The sequence below is a fragment of the Lepisosteus platostomus genome, chromosome 4, assembly GCF_059453375.1.
Source record: "Lepisosteus platostomus isolate fLepPlt1 chromosome 4, fLepPlt1.hap1, whole genome shotgun sequence".
In the NCBI taxonomy this organism is placed as follows: Eukaryota; Metazoa; Chordata; class Actinopteri; order Semionotiformes; family Lepisosteidae; genus Lepisosteus; species Lepisosteus platostomus.
In genome coordinates, this window is record NC_142614.1 from 26,732,136 (window position 1) to 26,757,909 (window position 25,774).

At 41.7% G+C, this 25,774-nt stretch overlaps 1 protein-coding gene and 1 long non-coding RNA gene across 6 annotated transcripts in view; both read left to right on the forward strand.

The window, feature by feature from the left end:
* LOC148673045 (uncharacterized) overlaps positions 1 to 599 on the forward strand; it is a 44,813-nt gene extending 44,214 nt beyond the window's left edge. For all 5 annotated transcript variants that reach the window (XR_015935919.1, XR_015935920.1, XR_015935921.1 and 2 more), the window contains one exon: positions 286 to 599. This is a non-coding gene — a long non-coding RNA (uncharacterized LOC148673045). The remainder of the gene's footprint in view (positions 1 to 285) is intronic.
* Positions 600 to 3,227: 2,628 nt separating this feature from the next.
* Positions 3,228 to 24,886, forward strand: ppp2cb (protein phosphatase 2, catalytic subunit, beta isozyme). Its single transcript, XM_088629235.1, has 7 exons — positions 3,228 to 3,715; positions 17,776 to 17,985; positions 18,637 to 18,810; positions 20,277 to 20,366; positions 20,857 to 21,018; positions 23,363 to 23,481; positions 24,127 to 24,886. The coding sequence occupies exons 1-7, from the start codon at positions 3,614 to 3,616 to the stop codon at positions 24,197 to 24,199; spliced, it is 930 nt and encodes a 309-aa protein (XP_088485361.1). The 5' UTR covers positions 3,228 to 3,613; the 3' UTR covers positions 24,200 to 24,886.
* The last annotated feature ends 888 nt before the right edge of the window (positions 24,887 to 25,774 follow it).

Sequence of the window (25,774 nt, forward strand, 5' to 3'; positions counted from 1 at the left end):
TGTTAGTACATGAGCTTCTGTGTCACTCATTATTTTTTGTTTTACTACATGTATACAGCTTGTGAAATCTACTTTATTGTGCTGAAGACCACTATCTGAAGTTAACAGAATCTTTACATCTTGAAATATATAATATAGTGGAACAAAGAGTTAATGTTTGAACAAAAAATGAGATAAATTCAAAAAATGCATAGAACATTTTTTCAGGAAAAAAGTGAATTATCACCTGTCAGCTGTTTGACTGTCAGTTAAACTAACTTTACCTTTGATATTTCTGTTTTTCAGTGTACTGGAATTAGAGAGAAGCAGAGAGCACAAGAACATTATGTCTGATGGTTCTATTTTTGGTTGTTTTCAAGAGTCCTTTCTGAAAACTTTAGGTCTGAAAGCTTTTATATGTTTCTTTCATATTTCTTAAAAAATATATTTTTGTATTTTTTTGCAGAGTCCTGCCAAGATAATATTTTCCTTCATGCTTTCCTAGAATTTTATGCACAATTTGTAAAGAACAAAATGTTATCCATGATTTAATCCTATACATTGTCTGAGCACTATTTGTTTCTGTACTGTTTGTCATATTAAAATGTATTTTTGACAAATTTGTCAGTATTTTACTATAAAAGGTACAGTACTGATGTGACAGAACCCACCCTTAGATAAGGTGGACTCATTGATCTGAGCCCATGAAGACTCACAAGGATGACCCTGTATGACACTGGAGACTTTATTTCATGGTAAACAGGAGATCTTACATTCAAAAGACTATAACGAGAAGCTCCCACCCACACCCCTTGCCTATTGTTAAACTCTAGCAGTCTGACCTGACTGCTTCTTAAAACGCAACTCATCACTTACACAGTGAAAGCCCCTATACCCATGTACCCAAACACATCACTGATTAACACTCATGTGAGAATGTGTCATCTACCACACTGTAAAAATAATAAAAATGAACTATTTAACCCCAGTGAAATTATTCTCGAGTAGAGGACGGCGGCTAGTGGCAGTTCAGTTGTTATTAAAGTCCCTTCAAAGACCAGCCTGCTACACTTTGCTTTTCTTTATTAATGCAAATTTAAGGTTCATTTAATATTTATCCTTGGCAGGGATATAGGGAAAGTATATATACAAAACAGGTAATGCTTTGTATTCCTATGTTTGCATATTAAATGTAATATAAATATTAAATGTATTCAAGATAATACATTATACAATAGTGTATTGAATCTGTACAGTATTGAGCTAATAAATCTTACAAGTCGTTTATGTTAACATATTAAACCTTTTTTCGGACTGTGGAAATGTTACAAAAAGCCAACAGCATATTTATACTGCATACAGTTACATAACGTGTTAGCAGCTAAAGCTGTACTATACAAGATCTATTGTCAAGTTAGACACCATAATCCAAATAGATATGCAAAGGAGAGCAGCATTGTTACAGAGCTAAAAGATGACATCCAGTGTACACACTGTAGGAGGGAGGAAGGGTGCTACTGTCTATATCAGTCCAAACACTTAAGTTCTTATATTTGAGAACGTGGACACGCTGGAGAAGACTACACTTCCCAGGAGCCTCTGCTGAGCAGCGAGCTGGGTCATCGATCACTGGGGTCATCAGTAGTGTGTCTGGAGCAGTATAAAAGAAGCTAGCTGGGCCAGACTGCTGTTTAAGGAGACTAGGCTAAAGGACTGTCCTTCAGTCCAGTCTCCTTAATCTTGGATTTCTGTTTATATCTCCAAATGTGCATGTACAGAACTAGTAATAGGTTTATTCCATGCTGAAAAAAAAAATTTTCAGCATGGAATAAACCTATTACTTGTTCCTTTGCAGCCTACGCATGCTGACGCAGCTACCCACCTGAACATGAACAGAACTATATTGACACAGAGGAAATGTCTCAAGTCCATGAAAGAGCACTTCTTATTATTATTCCTATAGTCCCTGAGTCTCTTCAGCTAGTGCAAAGGAATGTTTCCCTGCTTTGTGTTTCATTGTTCATCTTGTAGAAGTTCAGTGGAAGGACTATGTTGGCTCTTATGAGCAGTTAAAATACTTGAATTAGATCAGTTTGTCATCCTGTCTATGTCTAAAATGTTAATACTGCAAATAAAACTGAAATACGTTTGTGAAGAAGAAAAAGATGGAAGCCAAGACGTTTTGGGAGTTTAAACATTTAAACTAGAGGGTCTACAGATGAATTTAAAAATTACATCTGCTTATACATGATTAGTTGAAGAAGATACTCTAGAAAAGTTTTTATCTTTGTTTTGGGGTCCTAACAGTTAAACAGCAAGATGTGCAAGCATCAAGCAAAGTGTAATCTGAGCAGGGATTGATGAAAACAGATTATTCACTAACTCTGGCAGTGGCAAGGGATTTCATCTGGTTGCATCATGCTATTGAGTTTGATTGCTCTAAGCACAGTATCTATTTCCACACTTATACCACCAGACACCTGCTGATCCAGAAGGCCCTCAGACCTTCAAATGCAGACTGTGCATTGCACTGTGCACCTAGATGACAAGATGTTTTGAATATTTCTGAACATGTGTGGAAGTAGAGGGCCCTCTGGTGAAACACAGAGGCACTCACAATAGTTTCAGCAGTCAAATGTCAATTGATTTTCACTGTGCCTGGGACCATACACAATAAACTGTAGAAACACAATCCTCTACCAAAATGAAAAATATTCTATTTCGTTCAAAATAAAGTTTTGAAATGTGGTTTTCTTTTGTTTCTCATGGAACTTTAACAATCATTCATATATAGGAAATATACCACCAAAACTAAAGCATAAGATACATTTTTTCTGGTAATGCAGGTACTATCAATTTGGCAGTCCCTACGAAAAAGGCATTGTGTGGCTGAAAGATCTTGTTAAATACTTGAATCATAAATAATCAATCCAATTATCATTTATTAAAACACGTGCAGAAACAGGTTTAAAACGTCTAACCAAGCAGTAGTTCATTTAAAGGAATAAATAGTCTCATAAGTAAGAGCTCTACTGGGAAAAAAAAAAACTGTAACACAGATGCCCTCCAGGACCGGGGTTGAGAAGCACTGACCCACAGTTTATAGCCAACTAGGTCTTCTCTGACAGCGGAGGGCGCTAGAAGAATAACTGCTAACTTGCTAAAGCTATTTGCAGTTGGAGGGAAACGTCTCTTCACCGAGTGTTTTTCTTGCTTTGTGAAATCTCCGGTGTTGTGGTGGAAATGCCATTATGATGACGTTTGGGGGAGGAGAGCGCAGAGCCGGTCGGCCATTACACAGCTGAGTTTCGCTGGGAAGGTCGGGGGGAAGAGGAGCTACTGGCAGTGAAGGAAGAGTGCGGCTCATCCCCTGCTACCCACCCGCTGGACCCAGGAACCAGAGCACCTAAAGTCTTAGGGGACTTGAAAACGCCCGGACCAGTTTGATTTCGCCGTTTCTGAGCCGATTTCAGCTATCTGTTCCGAAAGCCGAGGTGCCCCCCTTCGCACCGCTCTGCAAAGCTCCAGCTTCAGCCTTTCAGCGACGAATTTCGATAAGAAAAACAAAAAGAAACGAGTCACTGCTCGAAACAACTTAGTGCTTAAAACCGCTTTGCCGTGTGTGTTTTTAAAAATGGACGATAAAGCCTTTACAAAAGAACTGGATCAATGGGTCGAGCAGCTGAACGATTGCAAGCAGCTGACTGAGAACCAAGTGAGAACGCTGTGTGAGAAGGTACGGCAATTTATGGTTTTTACAGGTAGCTGTGGACATGCATTATTGCATCTTGGAAGTGACTGTGTGTGTTCAAGTTTCAACTGAGGGTCAGTCTTTTTTGGTGTAATGTACCGGCATTTCGCCCCTAGCTTGTGAACGCTCGCTGTACTTGGGTAAAGTGAAGTGGGCTGCTGATGTTTGGGGCCCCAGCGGCGGCGCTGCCAAAAAGTGACCGATTGAACGCGAGCGGCGCGTCAGCTGCGGGCTGGGTGAGAGCTGCGAGATAGTGATCCGTGGCGCATGCGGCGTCCGCAGCCGTCAGGTGGGGAGAGCTCAGTGCGCCTGTGCGGGACGGGCTGGTGGGGCTCGTTCCAGCGCATCAGCAAAAAGGACCAGACGTGCTGCTCACAGGAGAGCTCGTTGTGGTTTGTGAGGCCTTTCTGTTCTGAAATTGCTGTGTTTATCCGCTTCGTTATTGAGCGTTGTATATGCACATTAATGCATTTTAGTAGAGTCATGACAATTAATTTAAACCACGCGATATAAAACAAAAAAAACTTATCTTGCCTTACTTTTTTCATAAGGGGGGTTTAAAGCAAGCAATATTAACTTTGAAGAACACTCACAATATAAAGTGAGAAACAACGATGCTGTGTTTGTGGAGCACAGCAATAGAGTGAATGTAAAGCGACCATACATTGAAAAATGTTCTCACAGTCATGGAGTTTGTAATAAAGTACTACTATAACCTCCGTAGGCACCATCATAATGTTTGTTTTGCTGGTGGCACGCGTAATCTCACGGGTTTCGATGCTCGCAGGTCACGGTCAGTTCAGTCTTGTAAGTTCTGCTGAATTCGGCCCTTGTGCACGAGGACGCCAGCTTTCGAGGTCCAGTTGCCCCGGGAAACACTGACGAGGGACCTGCTGTGTCTAGCGCACATCAGGCAGTAGCACCGTGTAAAAAGAACAAACTCGGGATTTTCTTCTTAAGCAGGGCTCCTCAACCTCCAGCCTGCTCTATTTTCCATTATTTCTACAACCAGCTTCTTAATTATTTAGCTGCGGACCAGTAGGATCAATAGAGTAATTAAGGGGCGGGTTGCATGAGTTGGAGAATGATTTTGTTACTCAAAGGGTTTTTATGACACTGTACCTTTTGATAGGGGGTCTGTCATCTGTCCTGGGGAGTCTAATACAGAAATATTAATTCTTGGACCTAAAGGGTTGCAGTTTGCCAGTTTCACAGGTTTACGTATGGGTAATCCGCAATGGGTAAAGACTTGAAATAATACAGAGCAGCAGAGTGAACAGTTAATTCAAATCGTCATCAAGAGTCCAGCCTGGAATGAAAACCTGAAAACAACAGCCCCCGAGGACCAGCAATGAATATCAGTGGCCTAGCATGTCCGCCAGTTTTCTAGGTCTCTTTCAGTCACTGACAACTGAAGAGCTGGGCAGTGTTAAATTGGTATAGCCAGTAACAAGCTGATTTAGGTCATTTAGAAATGAGATGGAATGAAAACCTACTAAAACACCGGACCTCCAGAATCTTTATAGTCACCAAGCAGAGAGACCTGGGGTTGGGATTAAAACACCATGGACAGTTAAGAACTTCAAACACATCACTAGATGGGAGTCATGCTTTTCACTTAAGAAACGGCTTTGAAATTTGTGATTTTGTTTGTGGGTATAGGTTGTCTAGCTCTGGATCCTGGGCAGTGTGTGAAATTGTGTTGCTAAGGCAAATTAATAGGCCACTGAATTCCTTCAACGCTGTGCTGAATCAGAAACTAGAATGAATCTCCTTAGCACCAGTTAAAATCAAGTTTAAATCTTGTTTTATAGGAAGGTTAGAATCTGATAACTACAAGTAAGGATTTTCATAGGCTATGTGCTAAGGTTCTAGGCCTGCTATTGTATATGTAAGTATGAAGAATACAACTGTTCCTAATTTAAGGGTAAAAGTATTTTTCTGATGGTGTTGCTGGGAGAGAAAAAAGAATTGGGTTCCGGTCATGGCCAATCAGAACTGCTTTGGGAACATTAAGATGAGTCTGCTAATAATGATGGCTTTCTTAAAATGCTCCAATAAAAGTTGTAACATGCCCAAGTGTGTGCCTCTGCAATGTCTCTTTACTAACTCAGTGCTGGGCTCCTCCATCTCCATTCTGAGGATTCTTCTGAGATAGCAATAGGGGCTCTGTTTCCCTCATTGCCTTTTTCCTCGCAACCAGTCTGTTTGAAACAAACCTACATGATCCCATGTTTCTTTAGCTTCTTTCTACCCCAGCTGTTGCCTGCTCGCAGAACTGTCATCCACCTGATGGAAACAGGCTTTTGAGTCTTTCAGTCTCAAACACCGACTGCTTCTGAGCCCAAAGTAAAGCCTGGTTTCCTGGGATCGTATTGTCAGCGTTTTTATCTTTGGAACAACCACAGGGATGAAAGCATCACTTCTTTTCCTAGAGTTCTTTTTCAGTTATTAGCTCCCTGTGTTTTAAAGAGACTCAGTTTTTGGAAAGTCTTGCCCCTGCCTTCTCCCGGTGAATAAACACCATTGCTTGAATGTCGGTCCCCTAGTTCATTTCCATGATGTTCACGCCAGCTTGATGTGACTAGCATGTGGTGTTTTCTGCTGCTTGGACACTGAAGAGGTGGATGAGATTGTGAGCTTCGCAGAGTGGAGTTTCCCCTCTGCTGTGGCGGAGGGCTTTGAAACACGTCTGGGTGTTTGTGACCTGAGCAGACTGTGTGCTGCTTCTTGTGACCTCTTCTTGTGTGCAGGGTTGCATGTTTTTTTTCTTTTTAAATCACTTATAGGATTTTACGTCTAATTCCAACTGCACAAGCTGTTTAAGGGACGTCTGCTGTCCCAGATGTCCAGTTTCCACTCTGTCTCTGGTTGGAGTTGACCTACTGCACGGTTCCATGTTGATTAATTTTTGGCAGAAGTGATGATGTGGGATTTTTTTTTGTCAAATACATTATCGGGGAACATTCTTAATGCTTCAGCTTTTTTGTCGGTGGCTTACAGCTACTACTCCTGAATGTTAAAGTGGTCACATCTAGCTATAGACTCATTAACTCAAATGTACCCACGTATTTGGGGAGCTTGGGGAAATTCTCTGCAATCTTGGGATACTACATCTATTTTAAAGTCCTTCATTTACATTACAGTGCCTTGCAAATGTATTCAGACCCTTTCTACTTAATATTCCATCCATGCATTTTCTAAACACTTTATCCAGTACAGGGGGGCCGGAGCCTACTTCCAGCAAGCAACAGTCAACAAGGCAAGTGTATGCTCTGGACAAGATGCCAGTCCATCACCGCGCACACAGACACAAACAGAAGCTAGTTAACCTGCTGGTATTTCTTCAGACTGTGGGAGGAAACCCAAGCAAACTCGGGGAGAACATGCGAACTCCACAAAGATAGCACCCACTAATCAAATTTGGGGCTCCAGCACCGTAAGACTGGACCACCGTGCCACCATGCCGCCCCTTAATTAATTAATTATGTTAGAAATGTTAGTAAAAATTAAAGAAGAAACACGGAAATAAGTTGATTGCGTTTTCAGACCTGTGAATATTTGGTGGAAGCAACTTTGGCAGCAATTCTAGCTGCAGGTCCTTTTGATTAAGTCTTTTCTGACTTTCTGCACTTTTGGCAGATTTTCTCAAGCTCTCACAAGTTGCTTGGGGATCTCTTATGTGCAGCAAGTCTTTACACAGATTCTCAGTAGAATTCAAGTCACCTCTCTCAAGGACATTCACTTTCATGCTCTTAAGACACTTTACTGTAGCTTTGGCCTTGTGCTTTGGAACACTGTCCTGCTGAAAGATGAATTTTTGTCCCAGTTGTTTTGTCTGAAGCAGAGTTTCCTCTAGGATTCACAAGTACTTTGCTCCATCTATGTTCCCATAAATGAGAAGCAGAATAGTAACATAACACGGTCCTCACCATGCCTAACACACAGATGGTGTTGATTGAGTGATGTGTTGGGTTTGAACCAAATATAATACTTTGTTTTTAGACTAACAAATTCCTGTTTTCTCTCATCTGACCACAAAACCATTTGCCATATTTCTGCAGTATTGCTTAAATTCTAAACTTTGTAAATCTGCTATAGAGGCCAGATCTGTGGGGTGACCCAGATATCGTTGATTGGTGCACGTTTTCTCCCATCTCATCTGGACTCGGTAGCAGTTGTAATATTCACCTTTGGCCTCATGGTCGAATGGCTTACCAGTTTCCTCCTTTCCCAGCCATTCAGTTTGGAGGGAAAGACTGATCTAGGTAGTGACTAAGTGGTACAATACACCCTGCGTTTCTCGATGATTGTGCTCACAAGGGTAGACACCTCAGTATTTTTTGTACCCTTCTGGTTTTTGCTTTTCAGTGACTTTATCCCTGCATTGCTTTGAAAGTTTTCATAGTTGTGTCTTTTGCATGGCATTCACTACCTGACCAAGGAACCTCACAGAGAAAGGAGGTTTTGTATTCTGAGCTCACGAGAACCATTTCTGAGTGAGCACAGTGTGTGGGTGAGTAAGGTGTGCGCCTTAATTTAGATTTGCTATGGCAAAGGGTTTGCATGTTGATCAAATACATTTACATTTCCTTTCATATCTTTCAATTTGTTTGCCATGAATATGTGTATATAACAAATTGCGGCTTCCAATTGCCATGTCTGCAAGCTGTGCCAGGGTCTGAATACTTTGAGATTTGTGGTGGAATCCTGAGTACAAGGACACAGGGCTTACATGCAAACTCAAACAACAGAAGGAGCACCCAGGCCCAAGAGCTGTCAGACGACCGCGCTAGCCTCCACATAACCATGCTGAGCTCCCTAAAAGAGCTTTAAATTTGTAAAATTTTTAGTAATTAGAATTGTTTATTGGCCTTCAGAAGTCTTGGTATTTATGACTTGAATTTGAAGATTTTAGAGTACACTTTTTCCTCATTGCCAAAGCTTAGAAACATTGAGGAGTTTTATTGATGCCTTCACTGTTGTGAAAGTTTACTTACTAGACTGCCTAAGTGAATTTATAAACCCAAGAGACATATTAATCCAGTGTTGTCAGATCGTGATGCATAAGGTACCTCACATGCAGTCTTTTCTAATAATTTTCTCTCCAACTCAGGTTCTCAGTATGACATCTTCCTCTCCTAAGGAATCCAATATCAATATAGCTTTATGATGTTATCATCCTTGAATGCCGGTGTGGAATTTCTTATGGAATAATTGAGATGTCCAACCATTGTTGAACACAATGGTTTTGAGATTTGGTCTGTTGCTCAAGCTGGGTCCCGCAATGAGGTGGTGTCAGTTTCCGACAGTCTGCTCTGAACCTGAAGGCGAAACCACACGCTTTCGAAGACGTGTGGGATTCACTTTCGTAGTCTTTTGCACACCAAGTAATCTACACAGGTTCTGTCTCTAAAGTGTGGCCTGATCCACTACCTATTGCGCTCACATAACCTGATCTCCTCAACCTCTTTACTCTTTCTTTGTCAATACAGCAAAACCATATAACCACACACGTCTATCAACTGCACACCTGATGATAAACTACATGTAAAATAATTTGAATTCATTTTTATAAACAGTACTCACGTTGTGCACTGGCAGCTGAAATGGCATTCTGTGCCATATCTCTTTTTCTGATTCTTGTGTGAAGGACTGCTGGAGTCATGGACCTCTATCTTAGCAATAGGTTTTATGTTGTCCATTTTTTAAAAGTTTCTTGAATTCAGCTTTTGACTGAAAGCAAACAGGAATCCAAGTCTGGTTTGACACCACGTGCTTTATTTAACCTGTGAACTCAAGCGCTTCAGCCACAGGATTTTGACAGGCCACTTGGGGATACTAATGGCCATTGACATTGATTGATAATTGAGCATGATTTTCTGGGAGTGCTGCCACACGATATTGGGGTGGGATAATGAAGCAGAAAATATACATGGCATGATATAGCTAGTTTGTGTTTTTGTATCTTACTTGCGTGCGTGTGAGCTGACAACTGCACTCACCGCCAGTACCGATTGCTGCCACAGCTATAACTGGCACCTCACGGATGACCCACATATAAACCCTTTTGAAACCAATCCTATTGTAGTGTGGAGTAGCCCTAAAACTGATCTCGTTGAGTTCAGTCAAACTGCGATGTGAAACTTGGAATATTTCCCCTGTAAAATGACTGCGGCACGTTTTGATCCACATACGATCTGGCGCTCTGTTCCAGGTGTTCTGATCCAGTTGCTGCTGTACACAGAGCACAGGTATATGACCCTTGGTAGTGCTTGGGTTCTATAAAAATTGCTTTTGCTAAATATAGTTCCAACATCTGAAATCAATGCCAGGGACAGGATTACTGTCTTAGATTTTAGATGTGTGTTTTTAGAACCAGCCGCTGCCCTGTGTATTTTTCTCTGTGTTGTAATTTTAATAAAGGTAGCCTAAATCTTAAAGTTAATTTTTTTTTTATATACGAGTGCAGCCTGGGTCCTGCATGCTTAAATTTCCTTTCCATTTCAAATTTCTCGGAACAGATTATTAAGAAACACTTTGGTTATGTGCAGGTTAGTTCATTTTCAGACGCCACTTAATGTGTGGTTGTTTCAGAATCTCGCCATCCGCCGTTTCCTTGGAGTTGAATGGTGGGCTGTTTGTTTCTGTGTAACCGCGGGATGTCAGGGGCTTTGAGAACTGAGAGAGGTGGACGGAATGGTGTGCAATTTTTAATGGAAAAAGCGCAACGAAGCCAAAGTGTAAATGTTTTTGTCTGCCATCCATTCCTGCCCTGCTGAGTCTCCTAAAAGGCCCGCTGAACAGCTCTCGGAGCTACGGCTGCTGTGAGATTGGAGATTCGAAGACCATTCATCTTGGAACCTAACCTACAACAGATGGGGTCGTACTACTTTTTATCTTGTTAAAAGAAAAAACCAATCCACTAATTTGTGTTACTTTTTCCCCAGAGGCACGTTATTTATTCATAAGGGCCTTTACAAAAGACTTCACTGAGTTTGTGAGAAAAGGCGCAGTCCCTGAAGAGGCAGTGTGCGAGAAGTCTGCCCATATTTGCGGAGGATGTGGTAATAGTCCTCCCTGCCAATAAATCCGAAATGCAGACTGTTTAAGTAATGGCCTCTGTAATTATCTGTAAGCTGGGACATTTTCACAGATCCCTTCTGAGTTTATGGCATTAAAATACACAACTGAGCAGTCTGCAAGTGAGTTTTGAAATCTGCAGGTCCCGGCAAGGTTGAAATATTACAGTCCGGCTTATGTAAAACCGTAGTCATGATCTGATAATTGTATTCACCAGTCTCCCCTGTGTTCTCAGTATGTGTGAGGGTACGGATTCCTCGTGTGTGTTGGTGTAAATGTCGTATTGTGTGTCCGTCCATGAGGGATGAGTTCCTCACTAGGATGACCCAGCCAGACCCTGTTCCTGAAGGACAGTGTGCAGGGCTGGGCTGGGATTGCTCCTGCTCTGCTCTGGATAGTATACCACTGGGCCCCTGACAAAAGGACAGCTTAGAAAAGGCACTCATACTTGGCCAGCGTGACTTTGAGAGGAGGGTCAAAATGGGAGGAAACCTAGCAAAAACCCACAAGAACACAAGGGGATCATGCAAGCTTCACACTGGCAGAAGTCTGGGGCTGGGTTTGAGCCCAGGACCCCCAGAGCTCTGAGGAAACAGTGTGTGCTGCCCCATACACAATACATGCAGAAAGTAATGGGTCAGTTGAAAATAGCAGATGTATCGTCTTCATAGTGTATTTACTAGGATATCAGTCTGCTGTTTGCTTAATGACTTTTGCAGCCCCGGAAGGAACATTTTCCATGACCCTTTGACTGACTGCTGAAGGAAGTCCTGTTTTTAGAACAATGAGCGAATCAGGCTGAGACCTGCTTCTGTATTGGTCTCATCCCAGAGGTGTACTACTGCGCAGTGATGTGTAGATGTGTTCAACAGTGTTCGCTGGTCACCTTTAAGCACTGAGCATCGTGACACAGAACGTCTTGTTGGTGTACAGGACCCCACACTTGTACTGGCAGTGCGCCGTTGTCCAAGATGCGTCGAATCATTAATATTAAGCAGTTGGTGCAATTTTGTGAGAATTTTATTTAGCCCGCTTGATGTTGCTGTGCAGTGACTCCCAGTAAGAGGCTGCTGTGTTCAACAAGCATAGGCTTGGTGTCAGTGGTTACTGCATACAGCAGGGGTGTGGCTCTCCAGCTGCGGAGAGATCTGTCGACACACACCATCCTCTCTGGACTGCTCTGGGTGGGTAGACATCCGCACTGCTAATGTCCGCATTCCTTAAACACTTCAGTAGTCGCTATTTACAAACATGCTGTTCCGAGAACAGTTTTTAATCCCCCCTTTTGTTTCAAACTATCCACTCAGCCAGCAATCTGCACTCAGGACAGGTTTTGACTACTTCCCTCCTATTAATTAGGTGAGAATTTGTTTTCGAACTCATGTTCAGCCGCTGCTCCTCCTGGCTCACACAAAGCAGCAGCTCCATCCAGAGATGCTGCAGGCTAGAAGGACAAGGCCAGTGTAGAGCGCTGTGTGTCCAGAGGTGACGTTTGACATTGCACTGAGGTAGAAATGGTTCCTAGTAAACAACTATGTGTCTGTGATACAAGTCTTGGAAGACATAATGGTCTTCATCTCTCCTGAGCTATGATAGGGTTTGTTTTACTGAGTTGTAATGCATGGCAATCATCCGTCCTGGGCTGCTTACAAGGGTGGCAATAGCAGAAAAAAACCTTTTCAGCCTTTGAGAGTTAATGATATCCTTACTTTTCAGTTTTACAGTCCGATGTTTCTCTCCTGCTGCCTCCTTGATTACTGTAATCAATTTAAAGAGTGGCTTCTGCAAGCTATTTTTAGGCCTTTTGTTTTACCCTTGAAAGGGAGATCATTTAAACCCTGTGAAATGAAAATTCTTGGTCAGTCATCATCTAGTTGCTTTCACATCCTGCAAGTGCTCTATGATTTGTGTTGGCATATCATTCTTTTGTGCGTGAGAAAATATGTACACATCGAGAATATAGGGCCACTTGTAAATCCTACCAAATATGTGAGAGAGAATCAGAGCCAAGTACAGGTCAGTAAGAAAGATCGTCTTGACTTTCAAATGTCTTAATCAGCAGAGGTATACATCAATTGCTGTTGTCTAGCCTAGGTGCCATAGGTTCAAGTCCATGTTATAGTGCTGGCCTCCTGTGACAGGGATTGGCAGTGTACATTTGCCTGTGTGCCTCCAAGGTGAAGTGGGATTAATTTCGTACACATCCTGTCTGTACGAGCAGCCACAGTCCGTCCTTGCACATGAGGAATGACAGGTGATGGGAGCGCAAGTCTCTGAGCGTGCCGGGAATGGTCCGCTCTCCTCTTGTACTGGTCTGAGCGTTGCAGTGGTGCAACATGGCATTTTGAAAGATTGGAGTGGGGTGAATAGGGAAGCATTGCAGAATTCCATTGTTGGTGAAAGGAGGAAATCATTGTAAGCAAAAGAAGATGTTTAGTATTTTACTGCAGGTTTATGCATGAAATTCTCTTTTTCTTTTAACCTTCACTGTTACATGTAACATTTCAGGCACTCATCCATTCTTTTTCTAACCTGTTCTGAGGGGTGCAGGTGGTCCTGCAACAAGAGCAAGGCAGGGTACACCCTGGACAGCCGGGGAGAGCAGTCCATCGTGGGGCAGACACGCACACTTTGACGTCGGGGCCAGAAACAAATGGGCCTACCAATATGTCTCTGGACTGTGGGGGGGGAAACCAGAGCACCCGGAAGAAACCCACATGAACAAGATGGAGACCATACAAACTCCACAAAGACAGCACCCCAGGGCCCCAGGCAGAGCTGCCTGGTTCCATAACACTCCAGTAAGATAAGGATCCTTAGAGCCCCCTGCGCTGACTTGTCATGTGGTTCGGGTCTCAGTTCTGAAAGCAGTCTTCACCCTTCTGACTGAATACAAAAAGTACCAAAAGGAGGAGTGTTGCTCATGTGAGTAGTGCAGGCTAAATAGCAGTAAATCATCACCAGTATTACATGTATTTCAGGTTTTCCATACACCCAGTAGTTTGTATTGCTTTCCTTTCTTAATAGGTTTACAGTAAGATTTCCTTGCTGGCCCTTTGAGATTAACTGCCTGTGTATATTATTGATAGATTATAGTTACTTCTTCTTTCAAGATGCCCTTTTTTTAAAAATAGAAAGATTGATTGTCGTCTCCTTTTTAGATTTCATTACTGGAAAAGGGACACTAAACGATATTGCAAGGGGAGCTTTCTGTAAATTTCTTCCCTAAGGACTCAGGTCTTTCAGGACAGAGTGCCTTCTGCATGGGGACTCAATTCAATTTCCTCCTTATCTCAAGGAAAATGTACCTAATAAAATTAGTTTATAAACATAATGTTAGCAATTTTTCAAGACCTGCTTGCCAGAATATAAGAGCTATTGCCATTTTAGTAATCCATCTTGCAAGACTTGCAAGATTTTATAGAGGAAGTGGGTGGTTAATTATATACCGAGCATGAGAATAATTTACCACTCTTTTTATTCTTGTATATTTCTAGAAAAGTAAAGCGCACATATTTTGAGTATTGATTAAATGCTTGTGGCATCATTTTGATTAATTCATTATTCAGGACTTCCAGTTAAACACCCAAGTAACTGATGCTTAGGCACTGAATTGTCTTTATGCACCTACAAAGCAATAAAAGCACAAAGACAGGCAGAACCTATTGTGTGGTCATATAGGTAGGTTTGTTTATATTTTCTGGATTGTTCCGTTATCCTGGTATTGGGTGACTGTAGGCTGGAACCTGCTTGGTCCTGCTCACTTATCAGGAGAAGAGTGCCTTTGTGCCACTGTTGGAGGCTGGACTGTCAGTACCCTGCTGTTCCGGACATTCACAGTCCACAATGTCTCAGCTGGAAAGATGTTAAGGCCAGTCTGTCAGTCTTAGGCCTCAGTCAGATAACCAAGGTGAAGGGGAAGGTCCAAGTGTGATGGTCTAGGCTGGAGTGCCTAGTCCTCACTTCACTTTCACAATGTTTGACTCGTAGCGATTGATGGTAACCTGCACTGATCAAGTCCTGGGATCTCTTTCTCCTTTCTGTGATGATATGAATCTTAAAGAACATCTCCGGACTGGAGGAGTCTTAGACTAAGTGACAATTACAAGCCAATAATATTTGGGGACTTTACCATACTCATGGTATCTTTGCCTATGACAGAAATGTAATGTATCGACAAGCAACAGACATTCATGGTTCTTCGGGTAAAAATGCCAGGAGCAATCTGTTAAGCAGTACTTGACATATATCGAATTATATTGGGGCGGTGGCTCTTTGGCTAAGGATCTGCGCCTGTGGCTGGGTTGCCGGTTCGTATCCCACAGACGGCAGAGGAATCCTACTCCGTTGGGCCCCTGAGCAAGGCCCTTAACCCCAGCTGCTCCAGGGGCGCCGTATAAAGGGCTGACCTGTGCTCTGACCCCAAGCTTCTCTCCCTCTCCATGTGTCTCATGGTGAGCAAGTTGGTGTATGCGAAAATACAAATTCCTAATAAAAGAATTGGATATGGCCAATAAAGTGATCTTATCTTATGTGGAGGCTGATGTGTCTTTGAATGATCCCAGATTATTAAGTCTGTTGGAGCATTGAAGTAAAATTTCTTTAAACCCTGCATACCATACAGTTTTATTTATGCATCTAAAAATGGATAATGTTTTTGAGATGCAATGTTAAACATTGCATATTTTCTTACTTGATTTACATTTGCATTTTATTGTTGTTGATAGTAAATAGTCTGAAATCGTTCTTAATGGATTTACAGCAGTTCTTATGTGCAGCTTATGTGCAAACAAAATTCTCTGTACATATTGAAGATAAAATCTCCCAGTTTTGTTGTACACAGATTGTACAAAAAACACTGACCATTCCATTTCTGATGTCAGATGATTTGTGGTTGTGCATGAGGTAAAGAGCTTTTTTCTTTTTAGTTTGGCTGTCACCCTTTTTCTGAAGAGTGCAATAACAGAACAGTTAGCAATCGGATGCTGGCAAAGTAGATGGCATTCAGATTTTGCTTTAATTTCTTTTTTATATTAACAAGAATACATTTTGCAAATCCCTTTTTAAATGCTAGTGTGTGCAGTATCAATAGAGTTAAAATTGTAATGCTGTTTGAAAGCTATGATTGTGTAAAGCAAAATCTAAAGATGGATATTGACATATTAGGAAGCTGGTGTGTAATTTCTACACCAAAGACTTTTTCTTTGAGTTTTTTTAAAGATCATGTTCTGAAACATTCAACAATTCATGACTATCGATGTGCAGAAGTTTTTTTCTTTTTATATTCAGTTCTTTATGCATTTATTCAGTTTTTCATCCAGTCGCAACAGGGCAGTTTGTAAGTCATGCAGCCTGGTCACTGGAATGTTGGCTTGAGAATAATATGAAGACGGCATGCTAATAAAAAGTGTCACAGCAACACTGTAATGCACTGCTTAGCCAAAACTGTACTAGTATCGAAAGTCTGGAAATGTATTCAAACCCTTGAACACAATTGAATGCTACTGTATAATGTGTTGGTAAAATGTGAATATTAAATTGGGCTATTTCACAACACTAGAAGGTAAAACCTTCAAAAGAGACTTCTAACTCTACTACATGTGGCAGATGGATTTCACTTAATGTATATGGAGTGGAATCGGAAGTTTCATACGCAGTTCGGCTTTCTAGTGTGGTGAATTGGATAGAGCTAATTAATATTCCTGAATTCCCATAATTTTTAGGGACTTGAATGCTCATCAACATCATGCAGGGTTATGGTGTTTCTAGTAAGATTGTACAGTATGTGTATTTGCAGAGATGCATATGGAGGCAGTGGGCACAAAAATGGAAGCACCTAGTAATTGAGGGACAAGTGTTTTGAAAGTAAGGGCTTCCACATGGGTGCGGCTCATGCACTAATTATCCCAGCATGCTTTGGGTCCTGTATAAAAATGCTGGGTTGCCCTAGTTGCCAATAGTTCTGGCTGGCATGGCTGTAAGAGGAGATCTCAGTGACTCTGACTGGGGTGATTGTCAGGGTGCAGTTGGCAGGAGCATCAGTGTCCAAGACAGGTCGACTTGCTGATGTTTAGTTCAATCAAGAACAGTCCACTGAGGACTCCACGGAGTGGGTTAGCATAGTAAGGAGGCAGTGTATAAATGTGCCAGCTCATCGCAGCTGGCAGTGCATGCTTGTGAATCCGGAGGTGCAGAGAACACAGTTAACAGAGTACCAAGCAGTAGAACAACGTGATTCATACTTCACCATGTTCTTGACAAACAGATGAGTACACCTGTGACCACAACCTAAGCTCACCAGTCCTGAGTACTCGGTTCTAACAGTGTATTCATTCCTTTCTCTAAGTTTGTTCGACACATTTTTCTGGCATTGTTTGGGTGCACTAATTCTCTTAAAGGGCAAGGTCAGTGCTAATTGCTGATTAATGGCAGTGGGTGATCGTCTTAACCCCATGTTGCAGCTGTTCTTTCCTCTCGGAGGGGGGCATCTTCCAGTCTTCACAGAGCGCATGTGTTCATCCAGTGGTTTGATGAGAACAACACTGATGTTATCTATATGGTCTGGTTTTCTCAGTTACCAGATCTGAACCTAATCGAGCATTTATAGAATATTCTGAAATGGTGCCTGAGATGGCGTTTTCCACCTCTATCAGCGAGGTGTGAGTTAATTGACTTTCTGGTGGGAGAAGGGTGTCATATCACTCCTGCAGAATCCAGACGCTGGTATACTGTAATGCCACTGGCATACAGACCATACTGGGTACTCACGCTGGCCCATCCCTTGTGATTTTACTTTTTTTGTCCACTACCTACATTTATTTGAATGTCTGTAATCCTTTTTGTTTTTATGCTGCTTTATAAAGGCAGTATTAGATCATCCGACTGCATTTCAACAAAACCTCGTGCAAGTTGTGAGCACCTGTCACTGAAATAATTCTGACGTTGTTGGTTTTCATCTGCAGGCTAAAGAAATCCTGACCAAGGAGTCCAATGTGCAGGAGGTACGCTGTCCAGTCACGGTCTGTGGCGATGTTCACGGCCAGTTCCACGACCTCATGGAGCTCTTCAGAATCGGGGGCAAGTCGCCTGACACCAACTACCTTTTCATGGGCGATTATGTAGACAGAGGGTACTACTCAGTGGAAACGGTCACGCTTCTCGTAGCTTTAAAGGTAAGCAGACTTCTCGTGCGAAACACGGGTTTGTCATGTCTGCAGCATGCTCTGGAAGTGTGCAGGCTGCCTTGGTGACCATTTGTCAGAAAACGAAGAGCGCTGACCTGGAGCATTGGCGTAGCTTGTTGGGGACGAGAAAGGGCTGTTCGGTGTCCCACAGCAGAGACGTGTGCTCATATCGCCACCCTGATTCAGTCACTGCAGTGTGAGACTGTTTTGCAGTGTGGTGAAATAAGGTATTGCAGATTCACAGCATCTGATTCATGGTCTATGTGCTCTTGCAGTATTAGTTATGGGAGTCTGGTATTAATTGTCTTAAGTAATGGAGATACTCCTTTATCTACCCAAACTGTATTTCGGATGACGTCTAAGCTTGTACCAAGTATAATGTAACACTGAAACGCTGCATTCCGAGAAGATGATCACAATGAATTCATCAGTGATAAATTAACTGGAAAGAATATGTAGTATGAGGTAATCCCAGTATGTACCCAGTTGGTTGCATCATTTTGATGGTACTGCAGTCACAGATTTAAAGTTCATTTTGCCTTCTCAAGGGCATTAGCTTGGAATTGACACTTTAGAGTTCAAAGTGCTCTTCGGCCCCTGTGTCAGATTGGTTTAATTTTTTCCCGGTTGGTTTTACAGGTTCGCTACCCAGAGCGCATCACTATTTTGAGAGGTAACCACGAAAGCAGACAAATCACACAGGTCTACGGCTTTTACGATGAGTGTCTGAGGAAGTATGGGAACGCCAATGTGTGGAAGTATTTCACAGATCTCTTCGACTACCTTCCCCTGACTGCACTGGTAGATGGACAGGTGAGGACAGGTTCCCCAGCAAACCAGTTCTGACATATTCAGTCAATGTACCATTTACAATGTGTATTAAAGAGTGAACTGTACCCTACATTCCAAGGGCATGAGGAGAACTCTCAGAACTAAAGCTTAAATGAAGCAAAGATACTATTTATATTTCTGAAAAGGGTGCAAAGAACAACCTGCAATTAGACGAAGCACGTTTATCTGAAATCCTGCAAAAGTATCACAATGAAAAGTGAAAGAAAAATTATTAAAATATTTTTTCACCACCAATCCCCAATGTAACAGCATTTTAACTTCTTAGCGACAGTTTGGCATGATTTATGGTTTTAAATTGCAATGCTTTTTTCATATCTCAGGGTTAGAAAGAATTACCATTGAGTACATTTCAAACCGTAATAATCGTAAAATGTACACAAGTAACTTGTAAAACCTCCAATTCACATCACAAGATAAATTAAATTTCCAGGTACGCACAGTGCCATATTCTGAAATTCAGTAGGAGGCAATAAAACATTGTAAACAGGCTTGTGAATACATCTCTTTTAATCCAATAGAAATATTGCTTTTGATTTTGAGACGGTTTTGCCAACAAATAATACTTGTTTACTCTGCACGCAGATCATGTTGTAACATTTCTGTGGTTAAATATCTGCTGCACAACCTGTATTTATTCACTCATACATCACAACACATTACATTATTTGTTACAGAGACTAGTGAGCAGGAAGGGCCATGATAAGTGGCAATTCCTGAGAACTAAAATGCGAGTTGCGTCAACATGGTGATTTACAGTACTAACAAAAGTTCACAATTTTGTGCTTAATTCTAAATTTGTAATTTTATCTCTAATGTCAGTGAAATTTATCAAGATTTAATAACTGGTCTGAGAAATCGGGATTGCACTTCCCCTTTAAGATTCATTATAAGCGTTAGCATCAGGTAAATTTTGTTCTGTATTCAGAAAACTTTACCACACAACAATACTATCTGATAACAGCACTTAGTTGGATGAAATGTTTTAAATGAGAAATCAACAACCTATCTTTATTTTTAAAAGCCCTTTTACGAGGCTGGGTTTTGAGTAAATTAATTATAATTACAAACTTTTAAGGCTGCACAGAAAATCAGGTCTGTGATTTTTACATTGTGCGCCAATCAGTTTAGTGTTGGTTCTTGTAGGAACTGAAAAGGAAACGGTGTCTCTCATAGGTATGAAAATTCACATCTCCCTGTTTGGGATTGACTGCTTTTTCTTTTCATTTTTACTAATACTAGACCACTTTCCATCCAAGTCTGACGTGCTTGGTATCAAGATTGTGGTTGGTCTGTTGAAACACGAAAGTACTGTTTTGTTTTTCTTTCTCCTAAGGCATCATTTTTAATCCATGATCTGATTAAATGATTCTTTGGGAAGCAGTGTGTTGATTACAGATACTGATATTCTCTCTCTCTCCATGCTTCAGATATTCTGCCTGCACGGTGGCCTTTCCCCCTCAATAGACACACTGGATCACATTCGGGCTTTAGATCGCTTGCAGGAAGTTCCACATGAGGTAAGCTGTTGTAAACGGGGGGCAGTTTCATCTGTAAAAGACCCCATTGAAGCCTGCATCGTGCCAACCTTTCAACAAAGACCCTTTCAGTGTAATGTGCATTCACAGAAAACTGAAGCCTCAGAAAGAGGACAGTGTTGTAAATGCTAAGGATTACCAGCACCAAAGAACTTTAATTTCATACCTGGCTTCTACCTGCCGCTGAGATTTCCGCCATAGTGTCTTGTCATTGCCTTTGATTTCTTCACTCAATGGGATTTAAATACTGACCTTCTTATTAACGATACGATAGTCCATATTAGATTATTGGTTTTATTTGGTTTATTTATATTGACTAAACATGACTTGGAACTGTGACTCGTAAAGCATGTAATGGTTACAAACCCTCTGCACAAACACACCCCGTGCGTCTCATTGCGCGCTGCTGAGTGGAAGCCCCCTTGTGCTGGCCTGGGAGTGCTGTAAACCGCCGTGCTGTGCTGTGCTCCAGGGGCCCATGTGTGACTTGCTGTGGTCAGACCCAGATGACCGTGGGGGCTGGGGCATCTCTCCCCGGGGCGCAGGCTACACGTTCGGACAGGACATCTCAGAAACCTTCAACCACGCCAACGGCCTCACTCTCGTCTCCCGCGCTCACCAACTTGTCATGGAGGTACGGTGCTGTTTTATTTTTTTTTGGCGTGTGTCCTGCATGAGCTCTCCTGGCTATGGGTTGGAAGTGAAAATGCTGCAAAAGTCTTGCAAAACAGAACTGGCGAACTGGGGAAAACCCCACCCTTATGCTGCAAGTCTCAGCAGACATCCAGAGATTGAGTTACAGGAGCAGAGGAGATGGCGTAATACAAGGATAAGGCTGCCGTCTTCCATTTTACCTTCAGCTGTGCTGAGGTAACTGCCCCGGGTTAATGAGTCTTGAGAGAACAGATCTGATGTATCTGTATTGGATATTAAAGGGCAATTATTTGAAAGTATATGGTTTTAAAATGGTCACGCAGTGGGTACATGATTTAATGTGTTGTTGCCTGGATTAAAACACAGGTTGGTTTTGTATGTAGTTATTCAACACAGAGCCGAAAGCGTTGAGAGTTTAAGGGCGCTCTGTGTGGACCAGCTGTGGAAGTGTCTGGTTCTGCGAGTGCAAAGATGGTAGGCTGTCTGGGTAAGAGTTTGGAATCCAGCCCTTTGCTCATACCTTCTAAGAGCACCTGCTGACAGAGCTGCCCCGAAAGAGTTTTGCTTTATAAAACAAATAAATAATTCAGCAAAGCTAAGCTCTGTGCTTATTTATAGCATCGCTCATCCCCACCCTTCTCAGCTGAAGAACTAAGCATGAATGTGATGGCCTGAATCCCAGGGAGCTGGGGACGTTTAGATATCGGGGTCATTAGAAGTCGCAAAGCCAGTTCAGTAGCTAACTGTAGTTCAGACTGCAGCTCGTCTGCTGTCAGTACCAGCTCAACTCTGGTTTGCTGTAGATCTTCCTGTTTTAAATGTAGAAGTCACACAATTTTTTTCACTTTTAACTGTAAAGCAGAAACAGAAGTGCATTTTGGCTTCTTACAGATTTTGTAAAGCTCCATTTCTCGAAAGTTATTTCTCCTATTTGTGTTCATGCAAACCCCAGCCCTTTTCTCAGTTCTATTGCAAGCCACTTTTAAAAGTTTTAATTTGGATTTTAGTCGACATTTCCCCTCCCCTATTTTCTCTTCAGTGCACTTAATACGAGATAGTTCTGATAAGGAAAAGATATTGAATGTGGTTGTGACATGAATAAATTTTCATCTTGGATCTTTGGTTCGGGGAAATGACTTAAGAGGTTGCTGGATCATTACAAGCTTTAATAGGGTGAAGGAATATTGCCGTTTCTCCCTATGCTACTAATTTATATCCGAGTCCCTGGGTTCAGTTCCTGGGGTGACATCTGTGTGGAGTTTGTATGTTTTCCCCATGTTTGCATGGGTTTCTTCCAGGTGCTCTGGTTTCCTCCCATAGCCCCAAATCATACTGGTAGGTTAATTGGTTAATTAGGTCTCTGTTTGTGTCTGCCCTGCAGTGCACTGGCATCTTGGATAAGCTTTAGCTCCCCCACTACTCTGTACTGGATCAAACAGTTGGAAAATGGATGAAAGGAAGTGGCAGAGGTGCATTATAAAATGGGTCTTATCCTTAGGAACTAAGGAGTGCTGCTTGTGGAGTTATTTAAGGAGTTACTGCTTGGGAGTGCTGAGTGCAAGATCAGCGCAGCGCCATCATTTATAGAATAGAGGGATTTATTCATGGCAAAAACCTGAAATGTTAAGAACAATACCTCCCTTTCACTAGATGTTCACATAAGATGAGTTCTGTTTACCAGTATTTAATTTCCAATGTTTAAAATGATAATGGTCAGCTTTGTTAGGTTACATCTGTGGGGGAAACTGCCCATTGAGTGAAGACCTTGTGACTTGGTGTTAATTATGAAATGGCCATTTTTAGACGCACCCTTAGTTTAGACACAGATTTATATTGTGTTCCGTCTCGCCTTGGTTTTCCTAATTACGATTGCAGTCTGTAAGGCTGCACATCAGCCATGCTACTAGACTGTCTGGACTTGTTTTACAGCGGAACTGGCTTTCCTGAGTTTGCCTTTCATGTGAAGAAGACACCTTTAAAGAAAAGTGGAAACTTTATGAAGATTTGTATTTATGGGATAATTACTTCACAAAGAACATTACTGGCAAACTAGCAGAATGTTAAGTCTGTTATAGATGTCAAAGGATCAGTTTCTGTGTAGTCAGTAAAAAATATTTTTTCTTTGCTGAAATGTATATGTTGGAAAGATAAGGTTTTATTTGTTTGGAATGTAATATGACTCAGATGTGGAAGTTTGATGATTATTTTCAGACCTTAAGGTATACTTTAGGTTTTTATAAGTTACAGTTACAAGTTTTTGGAGTCAAAAGTATCGTTTTTGAAAAATAGAGTTGGGTCATTGCCTGTTTTTTTTTTTTTTCCAGGGTTATAACTGGTGTCATGATCGAAATGTGGTCACCATTTTCAGTGCTCCAAACTACTGCTATCGCTGTGGCAACCAGGCTGCCATTATGGAACTGGACGATACCCTAAAATATTCCTTGTAAGTAACAGTGGTACTTGATTTCTTACTAAAGCCCGTTGAGCATATGACCTAGCGAAACAGGATGCTTACATACAACACTTTGGACTTTTGTTTGCCAGATCTTCATGTTGTAGTGATACCGCAGGGATCCAGCTATCTTTTAAAAAAAAGCACTTAATCATTCATGTGTTAGTGTTGTGTGGGTAACTAGCACACTGACCTTCAACTTTCGTTCATTTATGTTAATCTCTGCAGCATGTTCTGCTGATTTTTAGCAAACCAATGCATCACTGTAGCCTTTTCTGGTCTGTATGACTGTATAAAAAGATTTAACATAGCCTCACTTTCAGACTTAGTCATGTTGTTCTTAAAGAGGGAGATGTTTCCAAGTTATATAGCACCTTCTTCATTTAATCTTCCCCTCCACCCATTTGATTCCAGTTTCAAAACTGTTCTTCGAAAGAGTTACCCTGTATCGGGCCATCTGCAGTCAGGTGATACTAGCTCACAGTTAGCACAAATCCCAGTTTAGCTGGAGCTCAAAAGAAATGTCTTCCGCAAGGCTCAGAGTGGTGGGGCTGTTGCCGTGCAGGGCTTCAGACACCACATCGAGTGTGCCTGAGTGACACCCGTCTTTGTTTCTTGTTTCTCTCCTCCCGACAGCCTTCAGTTTGACCCTGCACCCCGTCGCGGAGAGCCTCATGTCACCCGCCGCACCCCCGACTATTTCCTATAAACAGCATCACATTGGGCGCACCTTTGGCATCTGAAACTAACCAGGTATCAAAAACACCAAGAGTACAAAAGCAAACAAGCAAAAAAAAAAAGAATTTTGTTTTAAAAAAGAAATCAATTCTGTGAGATCTGTTACAACCTGAAAGCACCAACACGGACCAAAACGTGCCATAGAAAAAAACATTTAAAACGCGCATAAGTTGCCCAGTGTTTCAGTGCTGCAACACAATATCCCATTTAGCATTCTGTTCTCCAGTCAGAGTTGCCTGCTGTATACTATTGGTAGTAATGTTATTTTGTTCCTGAACTGTATAATACTTAAGGTTAATGTGACAACTTGCTTTATCAACTTCTCTGGACAATTGTACACTCTCAGTTGTAGCAATGCCAGGCATGTTTAATAGGGTATTATTTTATAAAGACGATGCACAAGCTTAGTCCGTCTCCCTTCAGGCTCCCCCCCCCACCCCCCCACCATTTGTTTTGGGAATGAATGCTTCAATGGAGGGAGTAAATTCTCCTGTTTGGAAGTGTATGCTTTCATGTATAAGGACCCTCACTCTTCCCTTTTATTGTCTAAACTTACTGTTTTGTGTTTTACTGTACTTTTTTTCTGTATATTTGTCATGAAGTGATTGCATCTTATTTGGTGTATTTGAACAAATAAAGTACTTTTGATCGTAAACTACACCATTGCGCAGACTTTTGCAAATAATGTTTTACAGACTGTTGGATCCAATTCTACACATTTTATGTGAGAGAGCATTATTATGATTGTTCTTTAGAAACTTGGACTGGCCCTGTTTAAGTTGGCAGTAGTCATTTTCAGTTGTTGACATGTACACTGCCCCCCAGGGCAGTGTAGAAGTCTGCACGGGCATAAAACTGAAGCCCGAACCCGGCCCATACGCGAAACCTTAAGACCGGACCGAGCCTGAATGGTACTGCCAAATTTGAAACCCGAACCCGAAGTCGGTCACTCTTTACCTCTCACAGTGAGTAGACACATGGACGCACGGAGATGGATTCTCAGAGACGCAGTTTTATAATGTTTTGCTCGGCTGCTATGCGCTTGAGTTCATGCCACGCATCGAGAAAAACTATTTTAGAAATCTGTAATACTTTTGAAAGTGGGGAATGGCTGATAACCGTAATGGGCCTACTGAAAAAGCTAGCACTATAAGCAAAGTGAATAGGCTTGCAGGTATTACTGGTTTAAGCTACCTTCCGCGTCATAACGTCATGCAAGCCAACACACCAGCACACACATTTAATATACATTTTTTATGGAATTAATTATCCTACCTGACAATAATTATCGTACTGCAAAAGGGCTGTAGCCGACTCATTTGGCATTTCGTGATTTTTCGTTTGATTTCATCCATTGCGAACTGTTAGCTAGGTTGGCTCCGTTACACGCATACGAGAGAGAGAGCGACCACGCTCAAGATTAGTTACAAATTTCTTCTAATAAAAATACATTTAAAACATATAATAATAATTCATTTTCACTTATTAAAAAACAAACCCGGCCCGAGCCCGAAGTTGTACATTAAAAACCGGCCCGAAACCCGAT